The sequence below is a fragment of the Aphidius gifuensis genome, linkage group LG3 (genome assembly GCF_014905175.1).
Source record: "Aphidius gifuensis isolate YNYX2018 linkage group LG3, ASM1490517v1, whole genome shotgun sequence".
In the NCBI taxonomy this organism is placed as follows: domain Eukaryota; kingdom Metazoa; phylum Arthropoda; class Insecta; order Hymenoptera; family Braconidae; genus Aphidius; species Aphidius gifuensis.
The window spans coordinates 19,614,894-19,633,409 of NC_057790.1; the positions used below are offsets into that span (position 1 = coordinate 19,614,894).

Here is an 18,516-nt window from a genome sequence, read left to right on the forward strand (position 1 = left end):
TGATCATTTTATTACCCTTGATGTTTATTTAAAATTTAGATGTATTTTTTCTTGTTTTTTAAGCTTAAGTCAATAACATTGAAATTTTTATTTATATTATATTCGATGACGCTTATTTTCTATTTTAGTTATAATTTATGAGATGTTATAAATAAAATTATAATTACTTTATGTTAATTGCTTTATTTTGATATAGGCAATTTGGTTAAAATTAATATACATTTTTAAATAGATATAAATAATTTAAACCTAATTTTTAAATTAAATTATATTTTTAAAATTGCAGCTAATTTTTGGGTTTTGAAAATAATAAAATAATTGCATTTGTCCACCAATTTGATAAACCAAGTAAAGATTTATTGCTGAGAGTTGTAATTGTTGCAGTAGAATTTTCTTCTGGTGCTTGTTTGTAATCCATTTTGACAGGCAAATCAAAATTCTTCCCGATAAAAACGTTGCTGTTGTTGATTTTATTTGAATAGTTATTCATTTTTAAGTATTCACCGACACTCATTGAATCACCTTCAAATACAGCGTCGATTATTTTTTTTTGTGGTTGTATTAATCCATTTGTTATTCCGGTTTCGGGATCGATAGTGAAATATATTTTACGACAATAAATATAACCGTCAGGTGGATCACTTCTTCGACAACGATTTTCAAATAGTATTGGTCGTGCAAATAAACTTGAGAATATAAATAAAATAATTATAAGTGATTTCAGCTTGAACATTTTAAATTGTTCTTATTTAAAAACAGTTAATTAAGCTTTCGTAAATCAATCAATACTGAAATAGAAAAAGAAAAAACCTTAAGTAGTTAGATAGACAATTTATTATCACTGTGATTTAAATATAGAAATATAATTAATATTATTATAAAAAGAAATGATTATTATTATTATTTATTCTATAGATTAAAAATAATATAAAAAATTTTGAAATATTTATCAATAAAATCCAAGAAAATATAAAGTTCATTATTTTACTGTACAGAAGCAACCGCACTGATTGTATACATATAGTCTTGTATATCTTTATTGTAACCATTTTATTCATCACTACTAAAATTTTTATCAATTACATTTTTTATTTTCCATAGCTCATTAAATACCTCTTTGCCCATTCTATTATCCTAATAAAAAACATTATTTTATTTTTGAACATTAAACATTATTGTATTTTCAAAAATATGAAATACTTACCTCTTTGCTCATTCTATGTTCCTGATACTCGCAAATTTTTTTTTTTTCACAAATATTTTGAAATTTTATATAAAAAAAAATTATTGAGTATCAGGAACATAGAATGAGCAAAGAGGTATTTCATATTTTTGAAAATACCTCTTTGCTCATTCTATGTTCCTGATACTTGAAAATTTTTTTTTCACCAGAATTTTGAAATTTTATAGAAAAAAAAAATTTTCGAGTATCAGGAATATAGAATGAGCAAAGAGGTATTTCATATTTTTGAAAAGACCTCCTCACTAATTCTATGTTCCTGATACTCGAAAATTTTTTTTCTATAAATTTTTTGAAATTTGATAGAAAAAAAAATTTTTGAGTATCAGGAACATAGAATGAGCAAAGAGGTATTCGATATTTTTGAGAAATCAGCGCCATCTATTATTTTTTTTGGGAACTATAATAGGTAAACACATTGAAATATCATAGATAGAAGAGGGCTGTTTTATCAGGGTTATAGAACACGAAAAGAGGTATTTTTTGAGTCACACTACGAAGCGCCATCTATCGTATTTTCTTGGGACTATATAGTAAAAACATTGAAATATCATAGATAGAAAAAGGCTGTTTTATCAGGGTTATAGAACAGAAAAAGAGGTATTTTTTGTGCCACACTACGAAGCGCCATCTAGCGTATTTTCTTGGGACTATATAGTAAAAACATTAGAATATCATAGATAGAAGAGGGCTGTTTTATCAGGGTTATAGAACACGAAAAGAGGTATTTTTTGAGTCACACTAAGGAGCGCCATCTAGCGTATTTTCTTGGAACTATATAGTAAAAACATTAAAATATCATAGATAGAAAAAGGCTGTTTTATCAGGATTATAGAACACGAGAAGAGGTATTTTTTGAGTCACACTACGAAGCGCCATCTAGCGTATTTTCTTGGAGCTATATAGTAAAAACATTAAAATATCGGAGATAGAAAAAGGCTGTTTTATCAGGGTTATAGAATAGAAAAAGAGGTATTTTTTGTGCCACACTACGAAGCGCCATCTATTGTTTTTCTTTAGAACTATAAGGGTAACACATTGAAATATCGTAGATAGGAGAGAGCTGTTTTATCAGGGTTGTAGAACATGAAAAGAGGTATTATTTGAGTTAACAAGTTCAGCTCCATCTGGTGTTTTTTTCAAGAGCTATAAGGGTAACACATTGAAATATCGTAGATAGGAGAGAGCTGTTTTATCAGGGTTGTAGAACATGAAAAGAAGTATTATTTGAGTTAACAAGTTCAGCGCCATCTGGTGTTTTTTTCAAGAACTATAAGGGTAACACATTGAAATATCATAGATAGAGGAGGGCTGTTTTATCAGGGTTGTAGAACATGAAAAGAGGTATTATTTGAGTTAACAAGTTCAGCGCCGTCTCGTGTTTTTTTCAAGAACTATAGAGGTAACACACTTAAATATCATAGATAGAGAAGGGCTGTTTTATCAGGGTTGTAGAACAGAAAAAGAGGTATTTTTTAAGTTGACAAGTTCAGCGCCATCTATTGTTTTTCTTAGGAACTACAGGGTTTTTATTTTTCAAATACCTCCTAGCTAATTCTATGTTCCTGATACTCCAAAATTTTTTTTTCTATCAAATTTCAACAAAATTTTAAAATTAATTTAATAAAAAATTTTTCGAGTATCAGGAACATAGAATGAGCAAAGAGGTATTTGATATTTTTGAAAATACCTCTTTGCTTTTCTATGTTCCTGATACTCGAAAAATTTTTTTTTCTATCAAATTTCGAAAAATTTGTGGAAGGAAAATTTTTCGAGTATCAGGAACATAGAATGAGCGAAGAGGTATTCGATATCTTTGGAATATTCTAACACTGCGGTTTCTAAGAAAAATAATACATAGCGCTGAACTTGTTAACTCAAAAAATACCACTTTGCCTGTTCTATAAGCCTGATAAAACAGCCTTCGTCTCTCTATGATATTTCAATGTGTGACCCCTATAAATCTTGAAAAAAACACCAGATGGCGCTGAACTTGTTGATTCAAAAAATACTTCTTATCTTGTTCTACAACCCTGATAAAACAGCCCTCTCCTATCTACGATATTTCAATGTGTTACTCTTATAGTTCTAAAGAAAAACAATGAGTGGCGCTCAAAACCTCTTTTCTGTTCAGAAGAGATAAAACAGCCCTCTTCTATCTACGATATTTCAATAATTACTCCAGTTGCTGCTGAACTTGTTAACTCAAAAAATATCTCTTTTCTTGTTTTACAACCCTGATAAAACAGCCCTCTCCTATCTACGATATTTCAATGTGTTACTCTTATAGTTCTTGAAAAAAACACCAGATGGCGCTGAACTTGTTAACTCAAAAAATACCTCCTTTCTTGTTCTACAACCCGGATAAAACAGCCTTCGTCTATCTATGATATTTCAATGTGTTACCCTTATAGTTCTAAAGAAAAACAATAGATGGCGCTTCGTAGTGTGGCACAAAAAATACCTCTTTTTCTGTTCCATAACCCTGATAAAACAGCCTTTTTCTATCTCCGATATTTTAATGTTTTTACTATATAGTCCCAAGAAAATACGCTAGATGGCGCTTCTTAGTGTGACTCAAAAAACCTTCTTTTATAACCACTGATAAAACAGCCCCTATCTATCTAATATTAATGTTTACCTATTATAGTTCCCAAAAAAAATAATAGGTGGCGCTGATTTCTCAAAAATATCGAATACCTCTTTGCTCATTCTATGTTCCTGATACTCAAAAATTTTTTTTTCTATCAAATTTCAAAAAATTTATAGAAAAAAAATTTTCGAGTATCAGGAACATAGAATTAGTGAGGAGGTCTTTTCAAAAATATGAAATACCTCTTTGCTCATTCTATATTCCTGATACTCGAAAATTTTTTTTTTCTATAAAATTTCAAAATTCTTGGGAAAAAAAATTTTTGAGTATCAGGAACATAGAATGAGCAAAGAGGTATTTCATATTTTTGAAAATACCTCCTTGCTTATTTTATGTTCCTGATACTCGAAAAAATTTTTTCCACTTTTTTCTCGAAATTTGATAGAAAAAAAAAAATTTTCGAGTATCAGGAACATAGAATGAGCAAAGAGTTATTTCATATTTTTGAAAATAGATCCTCACTTATCGTATTTACAAATACCACATTAAAATAAGTTTTCTATTCAAAATAAATCTGAAATAAAATTTAGAATTTAAATGAGAAAAAAAGAAATTTAAACACACATTATTTTTTTAAACAAAGAAATATATTTATTAGCGAGTTTAATTTTTTTGTTTATTTTGTTTTTTTTTTCTAGATAAATAATCATATGTCAATTGTGAGAAAAGATAATTATACAACATGATTATTTGCATACAGAATATATACATGTATATAGTTCTCGCATTTATTAGTTTTTTATTCAATTTAATTTATTAATTGTTGTCTGATTGATTTAATTTTAACTATACAAATTATTCAAGTATATTTGTTTCGTTATAAATCAATTTGTTGTCGTTACTTGAAAAATTGTAACAATTGAACAATTTTTTTTTAAATCAAACTTTAATTATTAATAATTAATTTAATTTAATTTTGTTCTTTGTTATTTGAACTTTCTTTTATTTATGTTAATTCTTGCTCAAGCTCTATATTTGTTTTTCATTTCTCTTCTCCACACCCGCGTTGTTGAACTAGAATTTTGTTTTAATTTTCTAATTATTTAAATTGATATTTTAACAATATCATGTATATAGTCTTTTTTATTTATATATTTTTGATTTATAAATATTTTTCTAATAATTGAAGATTGAGAGAAAAAAAAATAAAGGCAATTACTTTCATGACAAATTTGTGGTAAATAAAAATATCTATTATTGTCCAAAGGAAGCACGATGAAAAGCTTTAATTTGACTCATATTAATTGTTAAATAAAAAAAGAAAAAAAAAACAATATATATATAAATTAATAATCATTTTCTTGTTCTTTTTTACATGTTATTTTTTTTTTTAGTGTAATCAACAGAGTCATGAATTAATTAAAATAAAAAGTATTTAAAAAAAAAACTTTAAAAATTCGAGTATTATATAACTTTTAATTAAATTCCTAATTTTGCCTGCGTTTTTTAAAATTTTTTTTTTCTTTCAAAGATCTTAATTTTTTACATGTAAAAATGTTCCCAATAAAAATTAATAATTACAAAACCATTATATAATTTTGTACATGTAACACTAACATGCTTGTGTAGTAAACAAAAAAAAATAAATAAAATAATATTTACTTGATCATTTACCTACAAATAAATTTCATAGAAATAAAATAAACTGGTTACTAAAATAACAATAATTCGTAGAAACCAATGTTATTTTTTTTGGGTAACATTTAAAACGCAGGACATTTAGTAATCTTCATTTGCCTAGACCAACAAGTGCCTCGTCCATGAGTTCATCATCAGTGATACACGGTGATGCTGATGGTATTAATCGTGGTGATTCTGATGGACTTTTAACAGTATTTAATATAGTACTGATTGATGGATTGGGTGAAAAAGATGATGTTGGCAATTGTGATGTTATTGGTAATGGTGCTATTGGTAAAGGTGGTGGTGTATTTCTTCTAACCGGTGTTTGTAAACTAATAGCTCTATCTGTTATTGTTGAAATAGCAACTTTATTAACATCTTTTGGTGTTGAAAAATCTAACAACATATCACCAACATCTGGTATTATATTTGGTACTGGTGTTTTTGATTTAACTGGCATATCAATTGTTGTTGTTGTTGATGATACACTTGGAATTACTGTTGGATTTTGATTTTTTTCAATTATTTTTCTATCATCTGTTATTTTGTATTTATTTAATGCAGCATCAGCTGGTTTTGTACTTAAATTTAAACTCTCTGATAATAATGCAATTGTATTTGGATTATTACTTGATGATGATGCTGATGATGATGATGATGATGATGACGATGTAAATGTTGGAGTTATTTTTGACGTAATTAAATCAGCAACATTTGTTGTATCTGTATTTGCATGTGATGATAAAATATTAATTAAAGTATCATTATTATTGTTGTTATTATTATTGTTATTATTGTTATTATGTGTACTATCAACTGATGAAACATTTTTAAGAAATGCAGAAGTTGATAAGGATCTTTGATTGGCAGTTAAATCTTTGGATTCAATGTCTGGTTGCATTGATAAATTAGTGGGCACATCAGTATCATGAGAAGTTAAAATTGCCGATGAAGACGATAATATTGGTGTTAAAGATGTTGCAACAGATACTAAAACTGGATCTGAAGAAATAGATGATAACAAGGAAGATGATGAAGACGCTGTTGTTATAGTAGAAGCTGCAGTAGTAATATTTGCGGAAATTATTGGTATTGTTGAAACAGTTGTGGAAGATGAAGATGACTGAAGACTCGTTGAAGCATCAGCTGCATTACTCAAATTTAAAATTGGCATTGTAGTCAATGACAAATTATCTGGTGTTGTTGATGTTGTTGATACTAAACTTGCATCAACAACGTCAATAGATTTTTGATTACTCGATAAATTTGTATTTTGAATAGTTTGATTTTTAGATTGTTCAATTTTAATTGTTGAATCAATTAATTTATTTTGTTCTGTTGACAAAGTTGTTGTTGCTGTTGTTGTTGCAGTGATTGTTGTTGTTGTCACTGCTGTTGTAATTGTTACTGCTAGTGGAGGTGATGTTATTATTGCTAGCGGTGTCGGTGGAGTTGTTGTAGGTGAAGGTGTTGTTGTTGTTAATACTACTGTTGTTGATGCTATTGCTGTTGTTGTTGCTATTGTTGTTGCTGCTGCTGTTGTCGTTGCTGCTACTGATGATGCTGTTGTTGTTTTTTCATTAGTTGATTTTTTATCAGAAGAATCAGCATTAATACGTGCTGATAATTTTGGTATTTGAAAATTTGTATCTAATTGTTTATTAATAAGTCCTTCAACAACTAATTGTGGTGAAAAATTTGTTATATTTGACATTGATGAATGTGTTAAAAGTTTAAATGAACGTTCACTTTCAATATCATCACGTAATGGTGATGGACTTAATTTTCTTGAATCAATTGTTTTTGTACCAAATAAACTTTTATCAATTGATTTTGGTTGTCTTTGTTTATCGCGATTTCTACTTAAATCAGTTGCACCTGAATTTGACATTTTTGGTGAACCACTTGATGTTTTTGTACTTGAATTTTTTGTTGTAATACCACTTGTATTTGATGTATTAATATTTGATGTTAATTTTTGTGTTGATGATAATTTTTGACCTGATAATCCGATTTTATTTGACATTGATGATGTCGTTGATGCGCCCTGTTGACTCAACACTTTTATTGATGATGTTGATTGTGGTTTTTTCGAAGCTGGTCCAGAATTTACACCAGGCTTCAGGCCAGTGTGAGTCTTGGGCGATCCGTTTCCCGACGAGGATGATGATGATGAAGAAGATGATGATGACGATGATGATGAAGATGTTTTATCAACTGGTATTAATCCACTCGTACTACTACTACTACTACTACTTGTTGATGCTTTCGTATTTGTTCCTGTTTTTGAATCTTTAACACGTGTTTTATTAATTGTTATTTTCATACCATCTAAACTATGTTTAACCATATATTCAGCTGGATTTTTTGATTCTAATGAAGGACTATTTTTACCACTATTTTTACCATCACCACTTGTTTTAGTTGATGTACTTGATGTCTTTTCTTTTTGACATGTTTCACTCGTTGTGGTTGTTGTTGGTGATGTTTTTGCAGCATTACCACCACCACCACCATTACCACCATTACCACCATTATTACCAGGATCATCAGTAACATGTTGGGCATTTTTTAATTTATCAATAACTGCACTTAATGAACCTTTACGATTTCTTGCTTGTAATTGTGCTGTTGCTGATTTACACATATCAGTACTACCAGATGGTGGTGTACTACTACCACTACTTGGTAATGATGATGATGTTGTATCACCAGTAGTACAACTTGGTAATAATTCAATTTGTTTTAATTTATTACTTGATGATTTTGTTTTTGGACTTTGATGTCCAGAATTTCCACTTGTAAATAATATGCCAGTTGTTGTTGTCGTTGTTGTAGTTGTGATTGTTGTTGCTGTTGCTGATGTAGTAGTAATTGCTGTTGTTGTCGATGAAGACGATGATGGATTTTTTTTATCTTTATCACGGCTACTTGTATCTTTACTTGATGATGATGATGATTTTGTTTTTGATACAGTTACTTCACTACTTGTTTTACTACACGACGACGATGACGACGACGATGATGATGATGCTGATGGTGAATTATTAGCAGCTGATTTTAATGCTGATATACTTGGTTTACCAGAACTTGTTGAACCACCATGTTTTGGTGATGATGTACCATGCTTTGGACTAACACTTGCTGATGAATGTTTTGGACTATTGTATACTGGTGAATGTTTTGGACTTGGTAATGATTTACTTGATGTTGATGTTGTTGATGATGATGTTGCTGTTGTATTTGGACTTGTTATTGATTGTTTAATTGTTGTTGTTGTTGATGATTTACCAACAAGTGCCAATGGACTTGTATGTGTTGGTGATGGATTAAATTTTCTCAATGTTGTTGCTGGTGATGATGGACGTGTTGTTATATTTGTTTGTGTTTCAGTTGGTTTAATACTAACTGATACGGGTTTTGATAATGGATCTTGTTGTTGTTTTGGTGGTAATTTATCTGGTGGACCCATTGGACTATCTTCTCTTTTTCTTTTACGTTTTTTTTCTAATCTTCCTTTATCATCATTTGTTTTTTTTCTATCTTTACGTTCATCTGATGTTACTGGTTTTATTGTTGCACCAGTTATTGGTGTTATTGTTATTGAACTTGGTAAATTTGTTTGTGGTGTTGATGATATTGGTATTATTTCAATACCCGGACGTCTTTCTAAACCCATACCAGTTAATACAGAATTATAATTTGTTGTTTGTGTTATATTACTATTTGTTATTGGTGTTATACTAACTGATGGTGGTATTAAATTATTATTTTTACTTTCATCAAATACATTTGGACTTTTTTTATCATCACGATTTTTACGTGATTTTTTATCACGTTTTATTATTTCAGTGTAATCATCTGGTAAATCATGTACTTCCATTATTTCATTATCATTATCAATATCATATTCATTTGAACTTCTTGTATCACCAGATATAAAATCACTTGTATCAATATTTGATATATCTAAATTACCAATAATATTTATTGATGTTGGTGTTGGTGTTCTAGTACCATTTGCATCTCTACTATTTGTTGGTGTACCAAGTGGTGTAGAATCTGAACTTGAACTTTCTAATAATATATCATTAGTATCATCATTTTTATTTTTTGGACTACGCCATGTACCATCAGCTGTTTTTCTTTTTCTTTTTTTTGGTCTATCAACAATAGAAACTGTTGCTGTTGTTGTTGTTGTTGTTGTTGTTGCTGCTGCTGCTGTTGTCATCGTCGTTAGTGATGATGACGATATTATTGTTGTTGTTATTGCTGCTGCTGCTGTTGTTGTTGGTGGTGGAGTTGTTGTTGTTGTTGTTATTATTGATGTTGTCACTGTGCTACTGCTTGGTAAATTTTTATCTTGATTAAAAAATGAATTCAGTGTAGCTGATGGTGTTGTTGCTGTTGTAGCTGTTGATGATAATGAAGAAGATAATAATAATGTATCGGCTTGACCGGAAAACGACGGGAACCCGATACTATTCTCCGTTCCGGCATCTAAAAAAGACTGCTGCTGTTGATTTGTTGTTGTTATTGATGATGATGATATTGATGTTGTTGGTAATAATGCTGTTGATAGTCTATTATTGTTATTGTTTATAGCATTACCATTCAATCCATTTTCTGGTTGAATTTTATTATCACCATTTGTAAAATCAGTCATACTATTTGATGTATCATGACCATTTTGATCTCTTTCATTATTACCATAATTAGTTGTACCATTTGTTGTATTACCATTATTATTATTATTATTATTATTATTGTTATTATTATTATTGTTATTATTATTATTATTACCATTGCCACCACCGCCACCACTACCACCATTTGTACCATTTGTACCACTTCCAAAATTACTTATTGGCATTAAATTTTTTCCTTCCCATGTTTTAATTAATGCTCTCATTGTAACTGGTATACTAAGGCACTTTTGTAAAACTTTACTAATAATATCAGATGTTTGTTCAGTATTTGTTAATAATACACCATATAATTTACATTTTAATGCTGATATATCAGTTAAATCAAGCTCAACAGTTGCCATTGTTTCTTCAAATGGATGCTCAAGACTAACAGACATATGTTGCCATGATAATGCACTTATTTCAAACATTGTTGCATTTTCAATATTATTACATGACATTGATCTAACACAACTTGTTAATAATGTATTAAATAATGCTTGTTGACGTAAATAAACAAGTATTTGTGGTACATGTGCTGGATGTGTAAATGGTATACTACCAATTAATACACCTTCCATACTTTTATTTTCTGTCATAAAATAACAATGTTGTTGATCTGGCAATGTTACAAATAAACTACGATTATAACGACAATCAAGTTGTCCATTACTTGAATGTTGTACAATTAAACTTAATAATGGTTGTGGTTTTGTAACATCTGTACATTCAAGTTCAGTTACTTTTTGTATACGATATATTAATTCAAGACACATTGGCATTTTTTTACCAAGTTTAAGAACAAAACATGCTGGTAACATTGATGAATTTGAACCAGTTAATGATGCATATGAAGGTGTATTTTTACCAGTTGGACTACGATTAACTGTTATTATATTTGATGTTGGTAATTTATGAGCTGTTGAACCTTCCATACATACTGTTACTGAATGTCCAATTTTACGTGTTATAACTGCTTCAGAACTTAATTGATCACATTTACGATTATCTTGATTTATTAAATCATATGGTGATACAAAATATGTTAATTTCATAGCATGACCACCTTTTCTTTTTTCTAATATACCAACTGGACTTTTATGAACATTAATAAATGTTTGTAATGCAACCATCAGCCACCTAAAATGCTTTACATTTTATTTTTTTTTCAGCATTTAACTGATATATCGATGATAGACCTTCAAGTTGTGCTGTAAAATCAACAAAATCACCACGTGATAAACATGATACAAGTTCTTCACAGCTTTGTTGTTCATTTTTTCCTTCATGATGAATTTTAACATCTTTTACTATTCCAGATGGTTCAAATAGTACCTCTGATGATATAAAAACATAGTTCCGATGATGCCATCATAAATTTAAGTCCAGTTGATGACTTCGCCATTGATTGTAATGAGTTAAGTTGTCTTGCGATTTCAGTGTCTAGACATTTTTGTAATTGTCCTTTTTCAACACTATCAATTGAAAAACGCTTATCCTATTTTAAAAAAATATAATTATTCATTTTTAGGTTTTTATTAATATTATTAAGATTATCATTGTTGTTTAATAATTACCAGCATTGCCATTCGAAGATTTTTTGCTGTTTCTACAAGACTTTTAAAAGCTGATGACTTGGAGCGTAATTTTTCCATCAACAACTCCATTTGCCAATCATTATTTTTGTCCAAGCCAGTACCTCCTCCAGTGGACAATTGTCCACCTTTAATTATTAAAAAAAAATAAAATTATAAATAATACATTTTTTTAATTAGTGTTAATAATTGATAAAAATATATATTTTATTTACCGTGGGGTTTCTGGCCATTTGCTACATCCATGTATCCTATTCCGGATATCACGGATGTTTATTTATCCAATTAAACAATTTGATAAATAAATTATAAATGTTTTTTTACTACATTATGTCAATAACATCTGGACTTCTCTCATGTTTATTGCTGTTCATGAACACACTATTAAAATTCATCTAACTTTTACACATCATGAACACAAATTGTCAAACGTATTTTTGATTCAATAATGATAAATCTTAATAAAACTTTCACTTTATTCTTTGATATTTTATAATTGTTATATTAAATGTTAGAAAAACATTTGCAACATCCAAACGATATGCAGGGCAATTTTAGTTGTCTCTCTCTCCTCTATCTCTCTCTTTTTCTTGCTCTCCTTCAAGGCGCCTTTTCAACAATTCCTTAAGTGCCATTTACAATAAGCTTTGTCGCTGAGAAGCGGCCATCTTTCCCCGCCAATTTTGAATCAATAGCGTCGCCAACTTATTTACTACTTTTTAGCTTATTAATAAATCAAAATAATTAAAATTATATATATTATTAATTAATTAATATTATAACATAAATAAATAAAATTATTAAATAATTTAAATTAATTCTTGTCAACTCCAAAACACTCCAAAAAACAAGAGAGAAAAAAAAAGAGAGAGAGAGAGAAAGAGAGAGTGCAGGTTATGTCGCTTTATGACAAAAAAAAAAAAAATGAAATAGCGGGAAACGCTCATGTCTATTGTCCACCAACCATTGTGGACTATTGACTGCCTATTTGGACCAAAGCTTTGTGTATTAATTGCTACCCAATAAATATTAATATTAAAATATATAATCATCATCAATCATGTGAATAAATTCATCAATAAATTACAGTATATAAAAAATAATAGTGAAAGATAAATAAATTATAAACAAAAGCAGTTCAACACGCTTGTGTGTCAAAAAAAAATCTTGGATAACCGAACATCATCATCATCATCATCATCAAACAATAAAAAAAAAATTAACATTAACCTGAATTGTATTATAAATTAAATATTAATTACATATTGGATATTTTTTGAAATTTAAGTGTGATTATTAAGGATATGATGTTTATTAAATAAAGTATTATATGAAATGAATTGTTTTTATACAGAGTCGATGACACCATTGGATACAACAACAATTCTTGACAATAATTCAACAACAATACCTGATGATGATAATAATGTACCGAAAATGTCGAACAAAAATTAATTAAAAAAAGAAAGGTTAAAACAGAAAATACAACACCAGTTATAAGTCGTTATGGACGTAAAATTAAAAGTGCACAAGTGATATAATATTAAAATTATTTCAGTCAAAATTCAAATAAGTTCAAATAGTGATATAGCTAAATCAGATGAACATGATCATAAAACAGAAAATGGCGTTGTAAATGATGATAAAATAAAATCAATTACAGCAGTTGTTAATAGTGATGCTGATATTAAAAAAGACGAAAATGTTATAGAAAATAATAATTCAGTCAGTGTATCAGAGATAAATACTGAAAGTCCTAATGACGTTGATGATAAATCAACAAATGATTGTATTGAAGAAGAAAAAATGGAAGTTGTTGATAATAATGATAAAAGTATTACTGGTAAATCAATTAAATGGTCTGTTGGACAATTAACATGGGCTCATATCAGTCACTATCCTTATTGGCCTTGTATTATAACACTAGAACCAAATACAGATATTTTTACAAAAGAAAAAAGTAAGTATTTATTTTTTAATTACAAAAAAAAAAAAAAAAACATTGGTTTAAAATAGACAGTTATGTTAAATAACCTCTTGGTTTTTCCATTTTGTTTTTATTTTAGGTGTTGGACGTCGTAAAGTAGCCACATTAATTCATGTACAGTATTTTGGTGATAAAGGACGACATGGATGGGTCAGTGAAAGTTGGATTATGGAATATACTGGTATTGATCATTTTAATAAGCTTGCTGTTGAAGTACTAAAAAATAAAAAAAAATTTGTAAAATATGCTGGTTTTATTGTTAAATCAACAATACAAAAAAAATGGCAAATTGCTGTTGATGAAGCTGAAAAAATGTTATTAATGTCAATTGAAGATAGAATTGATATTGCTGAAAAAACTTGTGCATCAAAAATTAAAAAACGTGGACGTCCACCTTCTACAATAAATGAAGAACCAATGAAAAAAAAACAAAAACTTAATGATGATAATAATACAGTTATAAATAATAACAATAATTTTGTTAATAATGATAAAAATATAATAAATCTAACGAATGAAACACCACCAACACCACCATCAAGTATTAAAGATTCATCAGATGAATCAATAGTTATTCGTAAAACAAAAAGAACACGTCGTAAAAAATCAGATATTGTACATGGTGATTTTGAAGTATATTATGAAGAAACACGACATAAATTAATTAATTTTCCACCAGAATCAACAGATGATGATATACGTGCATATCTCAAAACAACATGGGACAGTATGGCAACATATCTTAAAAATAAATATAAGCCTAAAAAATTGAATGATTTTGATTGTGATTTATTGGCTGATGAACAATCAGTTAAATCAACATCATCAATTATTAGTAAAACAAATAATAGTAATAAAAAAAAAAAATTAATTGACAAAGATGAAGTATCTGTATCATCATCTTCATCATCATCAACTGATTCAATGAAAAAAAATAAACCAATGAATTTATTTAAAGGAACAAAAGCCGAAAAACTGTGAAAAACTGGTGGCCATGGCGTATTTCGTACCTTTGATTGTGTTAAACCAGGTGAATCAGAATCTGATTGTGAAAATAATGATGCTGATAATGATAATAATAAAATTGATGATAAAACAACAGCTGACAAATCACCGTCACCATCAACATCAACAACAACAGCACTAGTAGAAGCAACAACACCATCATCATCATCGTCATCATCATCATCAATAACATCAACAGAAGTAGCAGTAACAACACCAAAAAAATATGATTCAATTGAAGAAGAAAATTTTAAATGTATTGATTGTTTATCTGGTGTTGCACCAGCATGTTTTGTATGTAATGAACGTGAAGAAGAAAGAATAAGATGTTCAATGTCAACATGTGGAAAACATTATCATGCATCATGTCTTAAATTATGGCCTCAAAGTCATTGGCAAGGTGGTAGAATAGCATGTCCATATCATGTATGTCATACATGTACATCAGATAATCCACAAAGTTATCAGTGTCATTCACGTGCACCACATGATAGATTTGTACGTTGTGTACGTTGTCCATCAGCATATCATGCAGCATCATCATGTTTACCAGCTGGTTCAAAAATATTAACTGGTACACATATAATATGTCCAAAACATTATATATCACCAAATCCACCATTAAATGCAGCATGGTGTTTCTTATGTACACGTGGTGGTTCATTAATATGTTGTGATACATGTCCAACATCATTTCATCCAGAGTGTCTTGGTATTAATGCACCAGATGGTGCATTTATATGTGAAGATTGTGAAACTGGTAGATTACCATTGTATGGTGAAGTTGTATGGTGTAAACTTGGTAATTATCGTTGGTGGCCATCACGTATATGTTATCCAAATGAAATACCATTAAATTTAGAAACAGCAACACATTCAAATGGTGAATTTTGTGTTGAATTTTTTGGTACACATAATTATTATTGGGCACATCGTGGACGTTGCTTTTTATATCAAGATGGTGATTTAAATGCAAAAGTAACAGCAATTGGTAAAAAAAATGTTGATGAATCATATAAAATTGCTGTTGATGAAGCAAATGATGTTTATCAAAAATTAAAAAATGAAAAAATTGCAGCACAAGATGATACAATACCAAAAAGATTAAAACCACCACCATATGTTAAATTAAGAATAAATAAACCAGTTGGTAATGTTAAACCAGTTGAAGTTGATAGTATTGTTGCTTGTGAATGTAATCCACAATGGTCAAATCCATGTTCAAGTGATACTGATTGTTTAAATCGTATATTATCAATTGAATGTAGTCCAGATATATGTCCAGCTGGTGAAAAATGTAATAATCAAGCATTTGTAAGACGTGTTTATCCAGCAATGGAACCATTTCATACTGCTGGACGTGGTTGGGGTTTAAGAACACTTGATAATATTAAAAGTGGACAATTTGTTATTGAATATGTTGGTGAAGTTATTGATGAAGCTGAATATAAAAGAAGATTACATAGAAAAAAAGAATTAAGAAATGAAAATTATTATTTTTTAACAATTGATAATTATCGTTTAATTGATGCTGAACCAAAAGGTAATTTAAGCAGATTTATGAATCATTCATGTCAACCAAATTGTGAAACACAAAAATGGACAGTTAATGGTGATACAAGAATTGGTTTATTTGCATTACGTGATATATCAAATAATGAAGAATTAACATTTAATTATAATCTTGCATCTGATGGTGAAACAAGAAAACCATGTTTATGTGGTGCATCAAATTGTAGTGGTTATATTGGTTTAAAAGTACAAAAACCACAATTAACTGTTATACAACAAACTAAAATTGAAACTGCTGAAAAAGTTAAAAAACAACGTCGTCGAAGAATTCATCCATGTTGGAAATGTGGTCAAAGTATTATTGATACAGATAATTTATTAAAATGTCAATTAAGATCTTGTTTTAAACGTTATCATACTGATTGTGCTAATATTATTGATAATAATAGTAAATTTATTTGTCCGTGGCATCATTGTCTTACATGTTCAGATAGAACTGCATCACATTGTACATTTTGTAGTACTGCATATTGTCAAAGTGAGTATTTATTTTTAATTATTACTTATTCATTCATCTATTTATTTATTTAATTTAATTTAATTTAATTTATATTTTAGATCATTTAGAGGGAAATTTAACTGAACAAAAAGAAAATGGTGGATATTTATGTAAAATTCATGAAGATCTACTATTTGAAGACGATCAAGATTTTAATGTTGATAATAAAAATAATCAAAATTTAAATAATGTTATTATTTATGGAAAACAAATGTCACCAGAATATCCAGAACCTGAAGAATCTGATGATGATTTTGACAAAGCATCATTACTTGCTGATTCAGATAGTCCAATTGAACCATTATCACCTAGAGGCTCGATAATCGAGGTAAGCGATGACACATAATTTATGTCAATCGTCAATGTGTTAATGGGAAATGGCATATATATACCTATATATTTTTTTTCAAATACCCATGTTTTTTGTTATTTTGCTATTATGTATAACTAAATCATCTATATTTTTCATGATTAACTTGATATAATGCTAATCGTTCTTATCTTATTTTATGTTTTATTTTTATGATTTAATTAGATATATCAAATTATGTAATAATAATTTTTTCTTATTGAAAAATATGATTATATTATTAATTACATTAAAAATTATTGTTTTTGTTAATTCTTCAATTTGTGTCTTCATTTGTTTGATCATTTTCATACTTCTAAATTGACGGCTATAGTTTATTTTATTTTTTTTTTGATTGAATGGTATGATTTTTGTTGTGTTGTGAGTCCTGGATACTTATGAAATATGAATAATTCATTAAAAAATAAGTAACATGTCTTGCAGGTTGTAATAAGCAGTGAAGAAGGTGATGATGATTCAGTAACTCAAGAAAATAATAAATTGGATAATGCAAAAGATGATAAATTAGATAATAATTCATTAATTAATGTTAATGATAAAATTAAATCAATGGGCTATACAACCCACCAGTTGAATGAAATTATTGGCATTGGTGGTGGAATATAGTGCAGAAAAATATTCATTTTATCACTTTAAAATACTATTTTCTTTTTTTTTTTTTTTTCATCTACACTATAATAAGTAGTTAATAATAATTATAGAAAAACAAAAAATTAAAAAATGTAAATAGCTTTTAATTTATATTGTTAGTCATTTCTTTTAGTGTTTTCGTATTAAATGAGTTGTCTTAATGTGAAAATTAAATTAAAAAATTACGTATTAATAAAAAATAAATTTATAAGTTATAATCTTAATAGAAAAACAAAAAAATATTTCGGATAATAAATTATTAATTACACGAAATAATAATTTTTATACTGATTAATAAACATGTATTATTTCATTTATTAATTAAACAAAAGAAAAAAATTAATGTTTGTCTGAAAGTCTTATTCAATATATTGTTAAAAATTTCTTTTTTTTTTTTTTTTATTTTTTATTATTAATATAATAATATTTAATCGTATAATTTATTTACATGTATCATTATTATTTTAATTAATTGGTTTATAAGACACGCTCTGTTCAAAAAGAAAAGAAAAAAATTATTTAAAATCAAAGTAAAGCTTAATATCTTTATAACAAATAAAAATATTGTGCAAATTTTTTTTTCGATAAATTTAAAATATTGCAAAAACAATTCAATAAATATATGAAACAACAAAAAAAAAAAAAAGATTTGTG

General features: G+C 28.0%; 2 protein-coding genes across 2 annotated transcripts; one reads left to right on the top strand and one right to left on the bottom strand.

Annotated features, from left to right (window-relative positions):
- Window positions 1–4,546: 4,546 nt before the first annotated feature.
- Window positions 4,547–12,378, bottom strand: LOC122852530 (mediator of RNA polymerase II transcription subunit 1). The gene is given in 5 exon segments (XM_044152396.1): window positions 4,547–11,347; window positions 11,349–11,558; window positions 11,560–11,702; window positions 11,782–11,927; window positions 12,015–12,378. Coding segments are annotated over 5 exon segments (6,255 nt in total). The 5' UTR covers window positions 12,046–12,378; the 3' UTR covers window positions 4,547–5,622.
- A 780-nt stretch (window positions 12,379–13,158) lies between these two features.
- Window positions 13,159–18,104, top strand: LOC122851008 (histone-lysine N-methyltransferase NSD2). Its single transcript, XM_044150054.1, is given in 6 exon segments — window positions 13,159–13,227; window positions 13,269–13,311; window positions 13,358–13,759; window positions 13,866–16,841; window positions 16,922–17,190; window positions 17,656–18,104. Coding segments are annotated over 6 exon segments (3,942 nt in total). The 3' UTR covers window positions 17,839–18,104.
- Window positions 18,105–18,516: the final 412 nt, after the last annotated feature.